Source organism: Coenobita brevimanus, chromosome 72 (genome assembly GCF_032717465.1).
Source record: "Coenobita brevimanus isolate Jiangsu-jjx chromosome 72, ASM3271746v2, whole genome shotgun sequence".
In the NCBI taxonomy this organism is placed as follows: domain Eukaryota; kingdom Metazoa; phylum Arthropoda; class Malacostraca; order Decapoda; family Coenobitidae; genus Coenobita; species Coenobita brevimanus.
The window spans coordinates 21,411,922-21,427,795 of NC_137025.1; the positions used below are offsets into that span (position 1 = coordinate 21,411,922).

The following is a 15,874-nucleotide window of genomic DNA, read 5'->3' on the forward strand; positions in this document are numbered from 1 at the left end:
GTTGTTTACCTCACTGGTGCCTGCATAATGATTATCTTTGCCAACAAATGGAGAAGGTTATATATTCACCCCTGTTTGTTTGTTTGTTTGTCCACAAGTTATCTAAAAAGGTTATTGATGTAGTTTAATTAAATTTTGTGGATGTGTGGGTCATGGGCCAAGGAAGAGTTGATTAAATTTTGGTGATGATTTGAGTTGTCTGGTATAGACGTTGGCAGAAGTATGTGCTTTCGTGAGTGCTGTCTTGTGTTAACTTTTAACGTGGCATTCTTTCACCTGGGTATGTGGCATGGTGAGAGAGGAGGAAGAGGAGTGACTGAGAGAGGTGCCAGTATGTAAAGATAAAGTAGCCTGGAGGTGAATATGTCATGGCTTTTTTTTGTTGGAGGGTCTCTGGGAGGGAGTAATGGTATTGGAGACAGTGACGGTGCTTAGTTGTCATGGTAGTGTACTTCTGATTACGATTTGAAGGGAGAACTTTATTTGTTCTCATAAGATTGAGCTTGAGTGTTTGCCTTCTTTTACCATTTTGTGCATAATTCGTCAGTGGTGATTAAGTATACAATAGAAGTATGTAACCCAAAGTGTTGTCAGTCCAAAGTACAATTAGAGTTGTTTTTCTTTCCTTGCTATCTGAACCTTACCTCACCCATCCTTAGGTGTGAAAAATAGGTGAGGATTTTGTGAATAGTGATTAAATAAACATCCTACCAACTCTTCCCTGTTCTTACTCTCTCCAGGATAGCATCCTGGTACAACAGGATGATTTCTATGAGTTCCGGGAGCGTGTGCAGGAGCTGATCAAGGATGTGGTGTTCATATGTGGATCCCGGCTGTGTTTCCTGCAGATGGCACAGGTCCTCAGCACTCCAGACATCAACAAGAACTGGAACCTGATGGAGGCCGCACTGTTTATCATGCAGAGTGTCGCTAAGAACCTTGTCCCGTGAGTTACTGATACCTGCGAATGCGGCAGAATAATTGATTCTTTCCCAACAGCATGTATACATTTACAGGGTTAACTTAAAATGATGATTAACTATGGATTTAAAGAATTATGGGAAATTTACATATCTCATAGCTGCTCAGGGGGCTGCCATCTCTGTTCTTGTCTTTTCTGAGTATGTGCACATGTACAGCTAAGCTAGCAATAGGAAACAGCAGTAGATGCACGTTTTTATTTTGATTTCTGTAAAAGAAGATTGAAACTTTGGATTTCAAATTTAATGGGAAAAAGCAACATTTCTATATTGTACAAGTCAAGATGGCAGTTATTTTTCAGTTACCAGTACAGTAAACATCCATGTATCTGATAGCCTCATATCTAGAATATGCCCAGGTCTTGGGGGGGGGGGGGAAGGTTGCCATGGGTGCCATGCAAATTGTGGTGGTGATGTCATCAGACTGCCAAAACATATTGCTACTCACCAGCAGACATGCACACTCACGCTCAGATTCACTCAGTGCCTGTGTTTACGAGCTCAGGTTTTTGTTTCCCTAGTTTGTGTGTCCTTAGTTATTGTGATGACTCCTCCTCATACAGAATGACCTAGGAAGGTACTGACACTTAAACACAAACGACAAATCCCACAACGAATTGAAGATGGTTTGGCCAGTTCAAGTGTAATGGTACAGGCGTAATTAAACTTGCTCAACTCTGCCCACACGTATTGTTACTTGCCCAATCATAAATAGTCATAACCTTGCCAGGCCTAACCTAACCTAAATATTACCCAGACTTAACAAACCAATATAACTTAACCCAAGCCCTGCAGAACTGCCCAGGATGGTACAGACACTTAAACAGAACCATGAGATCCTGCAGCTAGTCATACATAACCATAATCTTGCCAGGCCTAAACTAGCCTAAATATTAAATTTACTTATCAAACCAATGTAACCTAATCCAAGCACTGCAAAACTGCCTAGGATAGGGCAGACACTTGAACAAAAACTAGCCTAGGCCAGCTGGAGCATAATGGCAAAGACTTCATAAAACTTGCTCAGATCTACTGAGACTGTTTTTTTTTTGTTTTTTTTTTTACCCACTTTTCTTGCCTAACCAAACCTAAAGTACATTAATCAAACCTAACCAGTATATTAACTGAACTTAACAAATGATATTACCTAACCTAACCTAATTTAACCAGAATCAACTGAAATACAAAGCAAGTGAATTTGGTTGGATGGTAGGTGGTTTTAGTGTGTCTTTCATTACACTCAAGAAACAAACACATGCCGGGAAAGCATAACAAGACTAACCTTGTGTACTGTATTTCGTAGGAAAAGTCAGCTTAATCTGTATAGTACTGTGTACTTTTTTATTGGATTATTTTACATCATCACCATCATCATCATCATCCTGACCTCCTTTCCCACACTAGGGCAGGGTGAGAATAGCAGTGTCCAGACAGCCCAAGTTTGCCCAGTCCAGTGGGCCACACTTCTACTCACTAATCATTCAAGCTCCCAATATCCTGGCTCTGTCTGATATGCTAAAAACATTCACCCAATTCTGTAGCTTCACATAAACATATCCAATAGACTAAGTCCGGACACTGCCCTGTTAAAAGGGGTGCCAGATCCCTGATCATGCACTTCTCACAACATTCACCCAGCCAGCTCAATCTCTTGTCAGTCTCCTAGTCTCAGGGACTTCCATACCTCTCTTCCTCTCACACTCATCCCTCCACCTTCTCCTTGGGCTTCCTTGCCTCCTCCTTCAGTCAGATTTACTCAGATATACCTTTTATACATATTTATAAAATGGAATGTTTTTCTGTTTGCTTCTCTGTCAGTCTGTCAGCCCCCAGAGGAAATTGAGAGGGATGCATTTAGAACTAACTGTAAACACCTGTAACAAGTGTAACTTTTTACAACAAATTTTCCGGTGTATATTATAGCTGCTAAAGTGTGCCCCTGATGGCCAAGATTAGAAGTACATTAGACCCTCAGTTTAACGTACCTTCATAGACTATAGTGAACAATGTCCATTAAATGGGTGCAGTGGGTTGCAGTACATCTGTTTCCTACCCTTTTTTACTCCAGCCTGGCATGAAATTTCCCTCTCCCCATAATGATTGCAAAGTTGTAATAACAGAGTGTGGTACATTTATATATATAGGGATTGCTTAGTTGGGAATGCTGAAGTGGTGTGTGGCGTGGCAAGGGTAACAACAAAGAAGAAAGGTATGGCATGGTGGGATGAGGAGGTTAAGAGAGTGGTGGAGGAAAAGAGAAAGAAGTGGCTAAAGTGGTTGCAGGATAGGGGTTCAGTTGAAATAAGAACTGAGTATATTGAGAGCAAGAAGCACATAAAGAGACTAGTGAAGAGAAAAAAGGAGGAGGTAAATGATGATCTAGGAAGAAAAATGAATGCAAACTACTCTGAAAATAGGAAGTATTTCAGGAAAGAGGTGCGGAAATGTAGAAATGAAAGCAGAAAGAAATGTGATGGTGTGAAGGATGTAGGTGGTAGATTACTAACCCATGGAGACGAAGTAAGGACCAGATGGAATGAATATTTTGAAAGCCTGATGAATGGGAATACAGAGAGCAGAGTGGCTGTAAACATGATTGGTTTTGGGGGTGCGCAGAGAAGGAATGCAGTGCTAGGAGACGTGACACTCTCACAGGTGAAGAGTGCTGTGAAGTGGCTGAAATATGGGAAAGCAACTGGGGTTGATGAGGTGTATGCAGAGATATTTAAGTGTAATGGAGAGAGTGGAATGAAGTGCTTGTTGGAGATATGTAAGAAGGCATGGATGAGTGAAACTGTGCCTGCAGAGTGGAAAAAGGCTGTGGTTGTACCCCTGTACAAAAATAAAGGTGAGCAAAGTGAGTGCAAGAATTATCGTGGCATAAGTTTATTGAATGTGGTAGGGATGGTATATGAAAGAATTATTATAGAGAAAATAAGAGAGATACCAGAAATCCTAGTGAGTGATGAACAGGGTGGCTTAAGGAGTAGCAGAGGATGTGTGGATCAAATATTTGCAGTGAGACAGATAGCAGGGAAGGCTTGTGAGAAGGACCATGAGGTGTTTACGGCATTCATGGATCTGGAAAAAGTATATGACAAAGTAGACAGAGAGGGATTGTGGAAAGTTTTGAGCATGTACAGTGTAGATGGTAAGCTGCTAGGTGCTGTCAAGAGTTTTTATGATGGTAGTAAAGCATGTGTAAGGGTTAATAGGCATCTAAGTGAATGGTTTACGATTGGTATGGGCATGTGACGAGGTTGTGTGATGTCCCCATGGTTGTTCAATATATATATGGATGGGATCATGAGAGAAGTAAAAACACGAGTAATGGAGAGGGAGATGGCGTTGGTACTGAATAGTGATGGATGGAATATCTCAGATTTTGTTGTATGCTGATGATGCAGTACTGCTTGCAGGTACCAGACAAGAACTTGGTAGGCTAGTGCAGAGATTTGTTGATGTCTGTGAGCATCGTGCCTTGAAAGTAAATGTAGAAAAGATTAAAGTGATGGTTATTGAGAGAGATGGTGACCCAGTGTGATGTTACAGTGAATGGAGAGAGACTGGAATTGGTGAGAGAGTTCAAATACTTGGATACAGTGATAGAAAAGAGAGGAAAATTTGCAAAAAAAGTGGATAGTAGAGTGACACAAGGTAGAAAAGGGAGAGGAAAATGTGCAAAAGAAGTCAAAAGTAGAGTGACACAAGGAAGAAAAGTGTCTGGTGCAGTGAAGGCCTTGATAAGAAACAGGCTTGAGTGTTGCAGCTGCACGAGACTTACATGAGGGAGTGTTAATGCCAACACTAACATATGGATGTGAGACTATGGTGTGTCATGAAAATGAAAAGTCAGGAGTAAGAGCAGTGGAGATTGGACTGCTGAGGAATGTATGAGGAATACAGAGGGTGGATAGGATACGAAATAATGTGGTTCATGAAAGACGTGGAATGAGGAAATCGGTGGACACCAGAATCGAAGAGAGTGTACTGAGATGGTATGGTCATGTGGAGAGAATGGATAACAATAGAGTGATGAAAAAGGTACAGTCGGTGCAGTGGAAGTCTGGACCCTCCATTTCGCACCATATATTTGGTAGGGTCCAAGAAATATTGTAGGAAAATTCCTGTAGTTGACAGATTTTTTTTCTGGTGGCTTCTAGCAACTTTACAGGCTTAACACCACATGCTGTGAGTTTATGAGCTCAGTGCCTGCCTGACTTTGGATGGGAAAGTACGTCCTATTTTCTTGTCCTGCCTGGCCCTTGTTAATTTCAAAGCTCTTGTTTTCACACCCTCCTTTGCCGTAGTGAATCATTGGAGATGGGTCCCAAGCCACAAACTGATGTAGAAAAAGCCCGAATTTTAACTATGAGAGAGGAAAATGTAAAAATTAAGGATATTTGTATTCGAACTGGGCGAGGAAAATCTACCGTTATGGCACTCCTCGCTGCTGCCCGCCATCTGCCAAAAAACACAATTCCCCAACAAAAGACAGGCTAGGACCTAAAAGGAAGACATCACCAACTACAGACAGGTTACTGAAGCAAGCTGTGATAAAAGACCCACGTTTGACTGCTAGACAACTGAAAGATATGTACCCAGAATTGCCGAAAGGTGTGTATGAAAGAACCATACAGCATCAACTTCAGAAAGACTTCAAGATCCCCAGCCGTACTGCTGCACTGAAGCCTCTCCTTAATTTTTACATTTTCCTTTCTCATATTTAAAATTTGGGCTTTTTCTACATCAGTTAGTGGCTTGCGACCCATCTCCAATGATTCACTGACGCAGAGCAGGGTGTGAAAACGAGAGCTTTGAAATTAACAAGGGCCAGGCAGGACAAGAAAATATGACGTGCTTTCCCATCCAAAGTCAGGCAGGCACTGAGCTCATAAACTCACAGCATGTGGTGTTAAGCCTGTAAAGTTGCTAGAAGCCACCAGAAAAAAAATCCACCAACTACAGGAATTTTACTACAATATTTCTTGGACCCTACCAAATATATGGTGCGAAATAGTGGGTCCAGACTTCCATTGCGCCAACTGTATATCTGAACGAATCTAAAGGAGGGAGGAGGCGAGGTAGGCCAAGGAGAAGGTGGAGGGATATGGAGGATGCGTGTGTGAGGAAGAGAGGTTTGGAAGTCGGTGAGGCTAGGGAACTGACAAGAGATCGAGCTGGCTGGATGAATGTTGTGAAGTGCATGATCAGGGATTTTGGCACCCCTTTTGACGTGGCAGCATCCAGATTGACTCAATCGGATAAGTTTATGTCAAGCTACGGACCTTGGTGAATGTTTTTGGCGTATCCGATAGAGCCAGGATTCCGGGGGCTTGAATGATGAGTGAGTGGATGTGTGGCCCATTGGATTGGGCAAATTTGGGCTGTCTGGACATTGCTACTCCACACCCTGCCCTTGGGTGGGAAAGGAGGTCCTGATGATGATGACGATGATGGTGGTACATTAATAGAATAAATTCTCATTATACCGAACCTTCTTTAAATGAATTTCAGTTTTATTGACCACCTTGAGCTGGCCCAATGTTATGTTTGTTTTAACAAATATTGTTCAGTAATAGAATGGATGCGCATTAAACACCGACCAGAGTGGCGTCCCTATGCACACTCGCATGCACGCAGACATGCATGTTTGCACACACACACACACACACACACACACACACACACACACACACACACACACACACACACACACACACACACAGGAGAGATACAGAGGAAGTGAGAAATCTTTCTCGACCTCTATAATTGAGGAGTGAAAAAATATGTGCCAAGAGTAAGGGGGAAAGAAAACAGGAAAAAGGAGTGGTTTAACCTCTTAACTGTGGGGCGTCACTTTCGTGACGCTTGGGAGCAAGGGATCATACCGCGGGGCGTCACTTATGTGATTTTGTGTTACTTTGAATTCGCCCAGGCTTTCAAGTGGTGGCTTGTATCATCTATCAGTACTGCCAATGTCCAACACTAGTCAGCACTCCTAATCTCATCTGTACTCCCATCCATTGATGACAATTTAGCCATTTCTCCCCTTTCTTCACTCCCCTCCCTACCTCCCCTCCATTACCCTCTCCTCTCGCCTGCCCTGCCGTGTTGTGCTAAGTAAATCTTCCCTGGAATTTTCCACTGATTTCATCCATTGAAATAAGCCCTATCCCCTATTGTTATCCCAAATAATATATACAAAAAAGAAATAATATAAGTGAGAGTGCCATACACCTGGAATTGGCCAATTATCACCTGACAACACCTCACGTGCACTCGTTCACTAATTTTCGCTGTTTATTTCCACTTGAAATATACCGTGTAATCTATTCTCGTTATAAAAATATATATGAGAAAGGAAGGGAGAAGCCTAAATGATATGTACATTCACCTGGAACTGCCTAATTTATTATGTATTGTCTAGATTTCCTGCCAATCATTTCATAGCGTATATATTAGCAGCTGTCACCACACTGACATTGGCAACGTTGCACTCCTCCTAGGCCACCACAGCATTCAGTTTACTGTCGTCTTTCAAGGTGAAACTACGTCGAATTTGCGCCTGTCCAATTCCGCTGCTTTTTAGCCTCATGCAAAGAGCCCTGTGACCTCTACCCCTACTAAACCTCGTGTGGAAAGGGGTAAAGGGCTAAGTGACTGCTGTGGAAAGTGAACTGGCCAATTTATCAACGAAAATGATGGACTGTGACTACGATCTTTCTGGTGACTAAAAGAGTGCAAGTGGAAATGTAAATAATGTGTAAATAATGCGTAAACAGCAAGTGAAAGCATTGAATGTAAATATAAGTGAACAATGGAAAATAGTTTTATAAGTTACTGCAAGTGACAGTGCATAACACAGTGTAAACAAAATAGAAATGTAAATAATGTAAATAAAATAGAGAATGTAAGTAGAAATGTAAATGAGTAGTAATATAAGAATACGAGTATATATACTAGGAGTAATGAAAGTGAAAGTTTCACTCTAGCATGTATGAATACTATTAGTTATGAAAGTGGAAGTGAAAGTGACAGATTCGCACTCAACGCTAGTATACAGGACGAGAAAGTGAATGCTACGTGTTTTACTGAAAGAGAAATTGAATGCCTACGGTGGCAATAAATTACTATTACTGAAGGAAACTTATGGATATAGACTGCAGACTATATAAGTTTTATATTGTAATAGAAATATAAAGTATGAGTGTTTTTATGAATAATAAATGACAGAATACCAGCAGCGAACGAGTGCAAGTGGGAAGCTGGTACGCGCTCATAATTTTCATTGCTTTCACAGTGTTTTTTTTTTTTTTTTGGAGTATGGATTCCAAACTACAGTAATCACTCCAATATCCGGATCAATAGAGCCATCGGTAGGTTCGGATATTGGTTTTGTCCGGATATTGGGCCCCAGCTTATGGACTTGTACTTACGGACCCTAACACAGAGAAACACCTATACAACTCCCTCCGGACATGCATAGCACCTATTTAACACCCAAATCACACCAATAAGGCACATAAATGACTGAAATAAATGCAATAGACACACAAAATGTGGGTTTAGAAGTATGTTCATACATTAATAAACATTCTGGTACTTATGGACTCTAACCGAACCTAACCGAACTGAAAAACACATTCCTACTGCACATGCATGAGGTAAGTTTAGTATGGAAAGAAGTACAGTATGACACTTTCTGGTAAGTATAGTATGGGAAAAAATACAATATGAAACATTCTGGTAAATATAGTATGGAAAATAGTACAACATGAAACATTTTGGCTACTTACAGCAAGTCCCTGGCCACCTCGATGAATAACCGCCTCCTCTCGGACTCTGACAGTAAGAACGATTTCCTGAAGCACTTGCACTACACTCTTCCTGAAGTCTTGCACTGAACTTAGTCACTAACACACAGAAGTCCGTTCTTTTCACAGTGTTCACTTTAGTCCAAATAATGTTCCATTAAATTTAAGTGTTGCACATTAACTTTTCCCAAGTTTTTTTAAGTTTCCAAAGCCAAAACAAAGAAGGTTAGTTACGTTAAATTTCTTTTCTACTTAGTCTTTTCTCCCAACTTGAAAACCTTAACACAACACACCGTTTTTTTCACTGCACAACACTCAAAATTCCCGTTTGGTCTAGTGGAGAAGTTCTTGCTGTTTATTCGCTGTCAGAGCCCGAGAGTATCACTGGCAGGCGTCCAAGGGGTGCATCGGTGGGTCGTGGTGATGGCGTACCGACTACAGAAGACTCTGAAGACAGCCGCAAACTCACGTCGAGCGGTGACTCCACTGTAGCTGATGTGCTGGGCTGTGGCTCGGAGCATGAGGGCCTGTCTTGGGGAGGCAACGGAGTGGAACCAGGGCTTGGCACAGCGGGGGTCACGGGCCTGAAAAAACTGTCAATCGTTGACTGACGCAAGGACCGACGATTCTGGCGATTGATGATGCGCTGCTGGAAAGCACGCACTTCCTCCACGAGTCCCAAGGGCCCCATCTCCCTGTCGCAGTCCGGGTGTTCCAGGTAGTCTAGGACGAACTCTAGATGTTCCCGGAGTGCGCTCAGCTTGGGGATGGCTGGAGTAGTGTCCTGCTGGGCGGAGTCTGCATCATCATCGCCTTCGTCGTCGGAATCTTCAAGTTCGGGACTGACACCAGCAACCGAAGACGCGATCTCGATATCAGACAACGTCTGATACCCAGGATCGCCCTCGTCGTCGTCCAACCACTCACGAACATCGTCCACATCAACATCGTCGCCGTGCGTACGTAGCCGTGCATGGAAGTCATCCACGTCAAACCCTAGGAAATCGTACTCCACATCTGTTCCGAGAAGCAGACGAGACCAACCATTTTCAAGAGTTTTCACAGGGACTTCCTTCCATGCACTAGCCCAGTTGTACAGCGCAGACTTGATGTTGTAGCGGCGAAGGTTTTCCAAAGTCCGCTTGCCTCGAGTGTCACGTCCTTCCCTGCGCTCGTCCTCGTCCTCGAGAACCACCATCACCTCGTCCAGGAACTTCCGACGGTACAGGCGCTTTGTTGCCACGATCACTCCTTGGTCCATTGGTTGAATGAGAGCAGTCGTATTAGGTGGCAGAAACATGCACCTAATACGGCCATTCTCAGCAACCAAGTCCTTGTCGCACGGGTGGGCAGGTGCATTGTCGAGGAGAAGGAGAGCCTTTACCTGGTCGCGAGGAATTCCCAGTGTCTTCGTCTGGTAATGTATGACCTCCTTGACGAAGTGATAGTGAAACCAGTCTTTGAAAATCACAGCTGTGAACCATGCTTTCAAAGAATGGTACCATACGACAGGAAGGACATCCATCACCCCACGAAGGCACCGAGGCTGCTTTGCACGGCCAACAATAACGGGCTTAAGCCGGTGCATGCCGTTAGCATTGGCACAACACAAAGCAGATATCCGTTCCTTAGAAAGCTTGTGGCCAGGTACACGCTTCTCCGTCTCATCGGCGAGAGTGTTCGTTGGCACCGAGCGATAGAATAGGCCAGTTTCGTCAGCGTTATAGACTTGACCGAGAGTGAGGCCCTCCCTGTCGATCAAACCTTTCACCTTGTGCCGAAACTCGTCCACTCCATCCTCATTAGCGTCCAATGCTTCGCCATGTGCTTTACGGTTAGTAAGGCCATGTCGCAACTTGAACGCGAAGAGCCAACCCTCGGATGCCTTGAAGTCTAGGGCGTCGTGAAGCCTTGCAAACTTCTCAGCAGCAGCCTTCAGCTCCGTTCCATGTACCATCACACCAGCTGCACGTTGCTGTCGATACCAAATCAACGTGGAGCGGTCGATCTCTGCATACTTGGGGGTAAACATAACCTTCCTCTCCACGTTGCGTTTGCTTCTCGACGAGAAGTCAGCCGTGTACTGCATGAGCTTGTCTCGGGAACGCTTGATATCAAACAAAGTCGACCGGGCCAGGTTGAACTCGCGGAGAATGCGAGAGGAAGACCAACCCGCATCAACCTTCTCCAATATCTCCCGTTTCTTCTCCAGAGTCAACACCACTCTCTTCCTTTTCTCAGGAGGCGGGGCCATCATCACACACACTAAGAGTAGGGCAGAGAGCAGCAGGAGGCCTTGCAGCAAGTACGGCACCACCACAAAAGCGAGCACGTGGGCAGCCATGGCGAAGAGCGTAGGTCTTGTCGCGGTGAGAGACAGGCGGGAAGTGGGGAGGATGCAGCGGCGCTCTATCGGACGTCGGAGGAATGACGAACCAAAACAATGCTCTCACGCGGCGCGCGCGGCAAGTTCAAATTACGGACGGCAAAAAATCGATTTTTTTTTCCAATTTTTTTGGATTTCCGGACCATTTTGGGAATGTTTGATCCCAGGACGATAAGGTTCGGTTAGTGGGGATGTTCGGATATTGGGCGTCCGGATATTAGAGTGATTACTGTATTTGAAAATCTTAGAATAGTGTTTCTAGTGATAATATCAGGTTGTGGTAATCATAGTACGGGGTGTCGGGAAGTGTAAAGTGGAGACTTTGTTACCCACCTTCAGAAGTCTCCACAAGTCCTACGGTACTCAACGAAGGCTCAACAAACATCCCAGGAGAAAGCTAAAGGTATGTGCCATATACATATGTAATTATAATATTCTAGGACTAATGACTGATTTTTGGCAAATATTTTTACAGTCTGTCGGAGCGCTAATATCACCGCGGGACATGCAAGTCGAGCCAAAACAACCCCACGGTTTAGGGGTTAATAGAAGGTGTGTGATAGCCAAAAACGAGAGGGACATGGTGTGGAACAACTGGATGAAGTGAGGTAATAACAGAACAAAGGAAAAATGTAAAAGAACTAGTAATGAATGTACAAGAATACATAGAGAGGAAGAAAGGAACTTTGAAAAGGTATAATAGACAAACGTAAGGATAAACCCAAACTGTTTTATAGATTTGTCAATGGCAAATTGAAACAAAAGGAAGGAATCACCAAACTGAAAGTAGATGGAGAGGTCTATAAAGATGCGGCAATGCAAGCTGAAATAACGAACAAACGTTTCCAGTCAGTTTTCACTAATGAAAGTGAGTTTGTGGAAGGGGAGGGAGTGACTAGAAATGTAGTGATGAAAGGTACTGTATAAAAGTGGATGTGCAGGAAGAATATAAATTACTGGAAACTCAAGATGTAAGGAAAGCCCCAGGACCAGCTGGAATCTCTAATTGGGTACTGAAGGAATGCAGAGAACAACTGGCAGATAAGATTCACGGTTTAATTGTGTGTTCTCTGGAAGAGAGGAAAGTGCCTCAAGAATAGAAAAGGGGAAATGTGGCACCAGTTCATATGGGAGGAAACAAGGAAGAACCCCTGAATTATAGACCAGTGTCCCTAACCAGCATGGTCGCAAAATTGTGCAAGAGAATCCTGAAAGATAGATGGATGAAATGTCTGGAAGAGATGAATATTTTGGCTGAAAGTCAGTTTAGATTCAGAAGTGGAAGGTCATATGTTTCCAACTTGTTGAGCTTTTACTCAAGAGTAATTGATGTGCTACAGGAGAGAGACGGTTGGGTAGATTGTGTGTATTTAGATTAGGAAAAGGGCTTGAACAAGGTACCCCATAAGAGACTATTGTGGAAATTTGAGCATATAGGAGGACTGATGGGAAACCTCCTGGAATGGATGAGAGACTTTTTGAGAGACAGACAAATGAGGACAGTAATAAAGGATAGGATGTCTGGATGGAGGGAAGTAACAAGTGGAGTCCCTCAAGGATTGGTGTTAGCACCAGTAATGTTCCTGATATACATAAATGATATGGTAGATGGAGTGAATAGTTATGCAAGTCTGTTTGCTGATGATGTGTAGATCCTGAGGAAGGTAGAGATTGAGGAGGATTGTAAAATGCTGCAGGAGGATCTGCATAGGATATGTGATTGGAGCCAGATGTGGGAAATGAAATTTAACACAATGAAATGTAAAGTATTGGAAATGGGTAAAAGTACCAAGAGGCCATCACTGAATTATTTGACGGTTAATGAATCAGTCACAAAAGCGAGAGAAGGGAAAAATTTGGGAGTGCTGGTCCAGGATAGTTTGTCACCTGAAAAACATATTAACATGGCAGTTAGAGAGACGTATAATCTCTTGACTAACGTAAGAGTAGCATTTCATTATATGGATGAGATGATGAAAAAATTGATAGTGGCCATGATCTGCCCCAGGTTAGAATATGCAGCAGTACTGTGGTCCCCACACAAGAAGAAAGATATAAACAAGATTGAGAGAATACAAAGAACAGCAACCAAGATGGTCCCCAGTCTGACAGATCTGTCATACAGAGAGAGGCTGGAAAAGCTGGATTTGCCTTCCTTAGGGTGCGTTCACAGAGAAAGTGGGTTTATCCACGCGGGTTACCGGTGCCGACCTGCTCCAAGAATTAAACCATACAAACAAGTGGGGGTGTTCATAGAAGAAGCAGGGTCGAGCGTGTCGAAGCAGGCAGCCTGCTTCAGCCCACTTTCCGGAATCCTCGGACCTTTCTTGCCTGCTCAACCTATGCGGGTATAGGTGTACAGGCTGGAGAGCAAGGTGGACGTTGAGCTCCTAATTACCAAAGTATTTGAGCGATCACCATTATGGGACAAAAGGAGGAAGCTCATGCAAACAGAAATGTAACTGATAAACTTTGGGTTGAAATAAGCAGAGAATTAGATTGTGAAGGTAAGCAAAATAGCATTTTATTGTGAATCTGGTCCTGATTATGTAGGGTGATAGCTGAAGCTTTATCACAAAATATTTTGTTGACATTAGTGTAGTGGATTACAAAAGTAAGTGACAGAAACAGTCATCGTATTATTATTTCCTCGATATAACGGACTTCAGTATAGCGGAATTCGCATTTATCGAACTCAAGGAGCCAAGTGGACTAAATTCTTGTGTGTCAGGAAAAGTCCAATAAAGCCAAAAGCAGTCCTCTCTTGGAATAAACGAATAAACAGACAAATGGAGGAGATACCATAACATCGGTCCCTCCTCTCTCTCTGCTCCTTCATACTTTCCCTTCCTTCCCGTCCCTCTCCGGTGAGAGAGAGAGAATAAATACAGAAATGACAAGTGGCGTCCCCTTGGCATAAACAGATGAGGGAGATAGGCATAACCTTGGTCCCTCCTCTCTCTCTCCTTCTATATTTCCTCCCCTTCTGTCTGTCTCTTAGAGAGAGAGGTGAAAGTGAATGAAAAAGTGAAGGTTAGTGAAGGCATTGTGAAGGTGAAAGTAAAGGTAGTGTGAAAGTGAAAGCAAAAGTGAAGGTGAAAATGAAAGTGAAGGCAAAAGTAAAAGTGAAGGTGAAAGCGAAGTCAAAAGTGAAAGTGAGGGTGAGAGTGAAGATGAAAGTAAAAGTGAAGGTGAAAGTGAATGTGAAGGTGAAAGTGAAGGTGAAAGGTGAAAGTGAGGGTGAACATGGTGAAAATGAGGGTGAAAGTGAAGGTGAAAATGAATGTAAAAGTGAAGATGGTGAAAGTAAAGGCCAAGGAGAAAATGAAGGTGAAAGTGAAGGTGAAAATGAATGTAAAAGTGAAGATGAAGGTGAAAGAAAGGTTGAAAATGAAGATGAAACAAAGTGAAAGTGAAGGTGAAGGTGTGAATGAAGGTAGAGGTGAATGTGATAGTAAAGGAAGGGAGGGCTAAAGTGAAGGTGAGTGAATAATTGTAAAGGTAAATATGAAAATGAGAAAGTAAGGTTGCAAGTGAAGGTAAAAGGGAAATTCAAAATGAGTAATAATAAAGGTGAGTGAAGATGAATGTGAATGTGAAATGAGCATGGAAGAGAATATGAAAGTGAATGTGAATGTCATAGTGAACTGAAAGTGAAGATAGAAGTGAATGGGAAGGTGACGACGAAGACAAAAATAGGTGAAGTAAAATAGAAGTGCCCAGTGCGGGGAGAGAATAAATGCATGAATGACAAGCAAGCCTCTGTGCATAACAAAAGGAGGAGGAAGTCCAGGGGGGAGTCCTGATGTCGTTTTTATCGGACTTTCGCATTTTTCGGACTGGCTTCGGCCCCAATTAGTCCAATATAGTGAGGTTTTACTGTAGTATAGAGATCCGATTTCTGTATGTTTGTTTGTTACCATAACAGTGAAAACGGCGCATGTAACAGATTTTTATTAGAGCAAGTTACTGTTAAAATGCTCTAACTTGAAGAGTAAAACAATTTCCAGTCCAGTTGTGCCACCAGTTCCCGAGTTATGACTCATTTCTGATGATACAAAATGTCGACATCAAGCAGAGGCCACCAGAAATCCCAATTATCCCAACAGGCCTTGGTTTAATTACTTTGAATACAAAGAAATTTACAAGGGGAACAGTGTTGTGGTGACTGCTAGTAATATCATTTCTTGAAACAGTATTATTATTTCCCAAAATGTAAAGTGAAGAAAATGCTAAAACATCTGCCTGAAAATTCATATTTCATGATTTTTATTGTTTATCATTACAGGCATGTTCCATGCTTTCCACAGCCCTTGTTGTCCTCTCCATTTGGTAATTGAACATGTGACTGGCTTGTTTTAGTGTGAAGTGTTGCAAAACATAAAGTATTTCTGTGTGCCGACACAAGTGAAAGTTGAATTTGTACTACTCAGTGTAATCTACATTGCATCACTATATGAGAAAATAGTTAAACTTAACATTGCAGCTCATACTTTGTCAGAATTTTCTACCCTTACACGAATACAAGGCAGATTACTGCAAGAGTGTTGACGTCAGCTGCAGCAAAACAGTCACATAAGCAGTCTTAGATAGTTTCTGTCACCTGCAACATATAATAGGCTAAAAACCTTCTTGTATATTAGTCCTTAATTACTGAAAATAGCCACCCATTTAAAAATTAAAACAATGTT

At 42.6% G+C, this 15,874-nt stretch overlaps 1 protein-coding gene across 1 annotated transcript in view; it reads left to right on the plus strand.

Moving 5' to 3' along the window:
- The window catches only part of Tnpo-SR (transportin 3), a 453,809-nt gene that overhangs the window by 229,364 nt on the left and 208,571 nt on the right, over positions 1-15,874 (plus strand). The window contains exon 9 of the mRNA XM_080278214.1: positions 741-946. Coding sequence (XP_080134340.1) covers positions 741-946 — 206 coding nt within the window. The remainder of the gene's footprint in view (positions 1-740; positions 947-15,874) is intronic.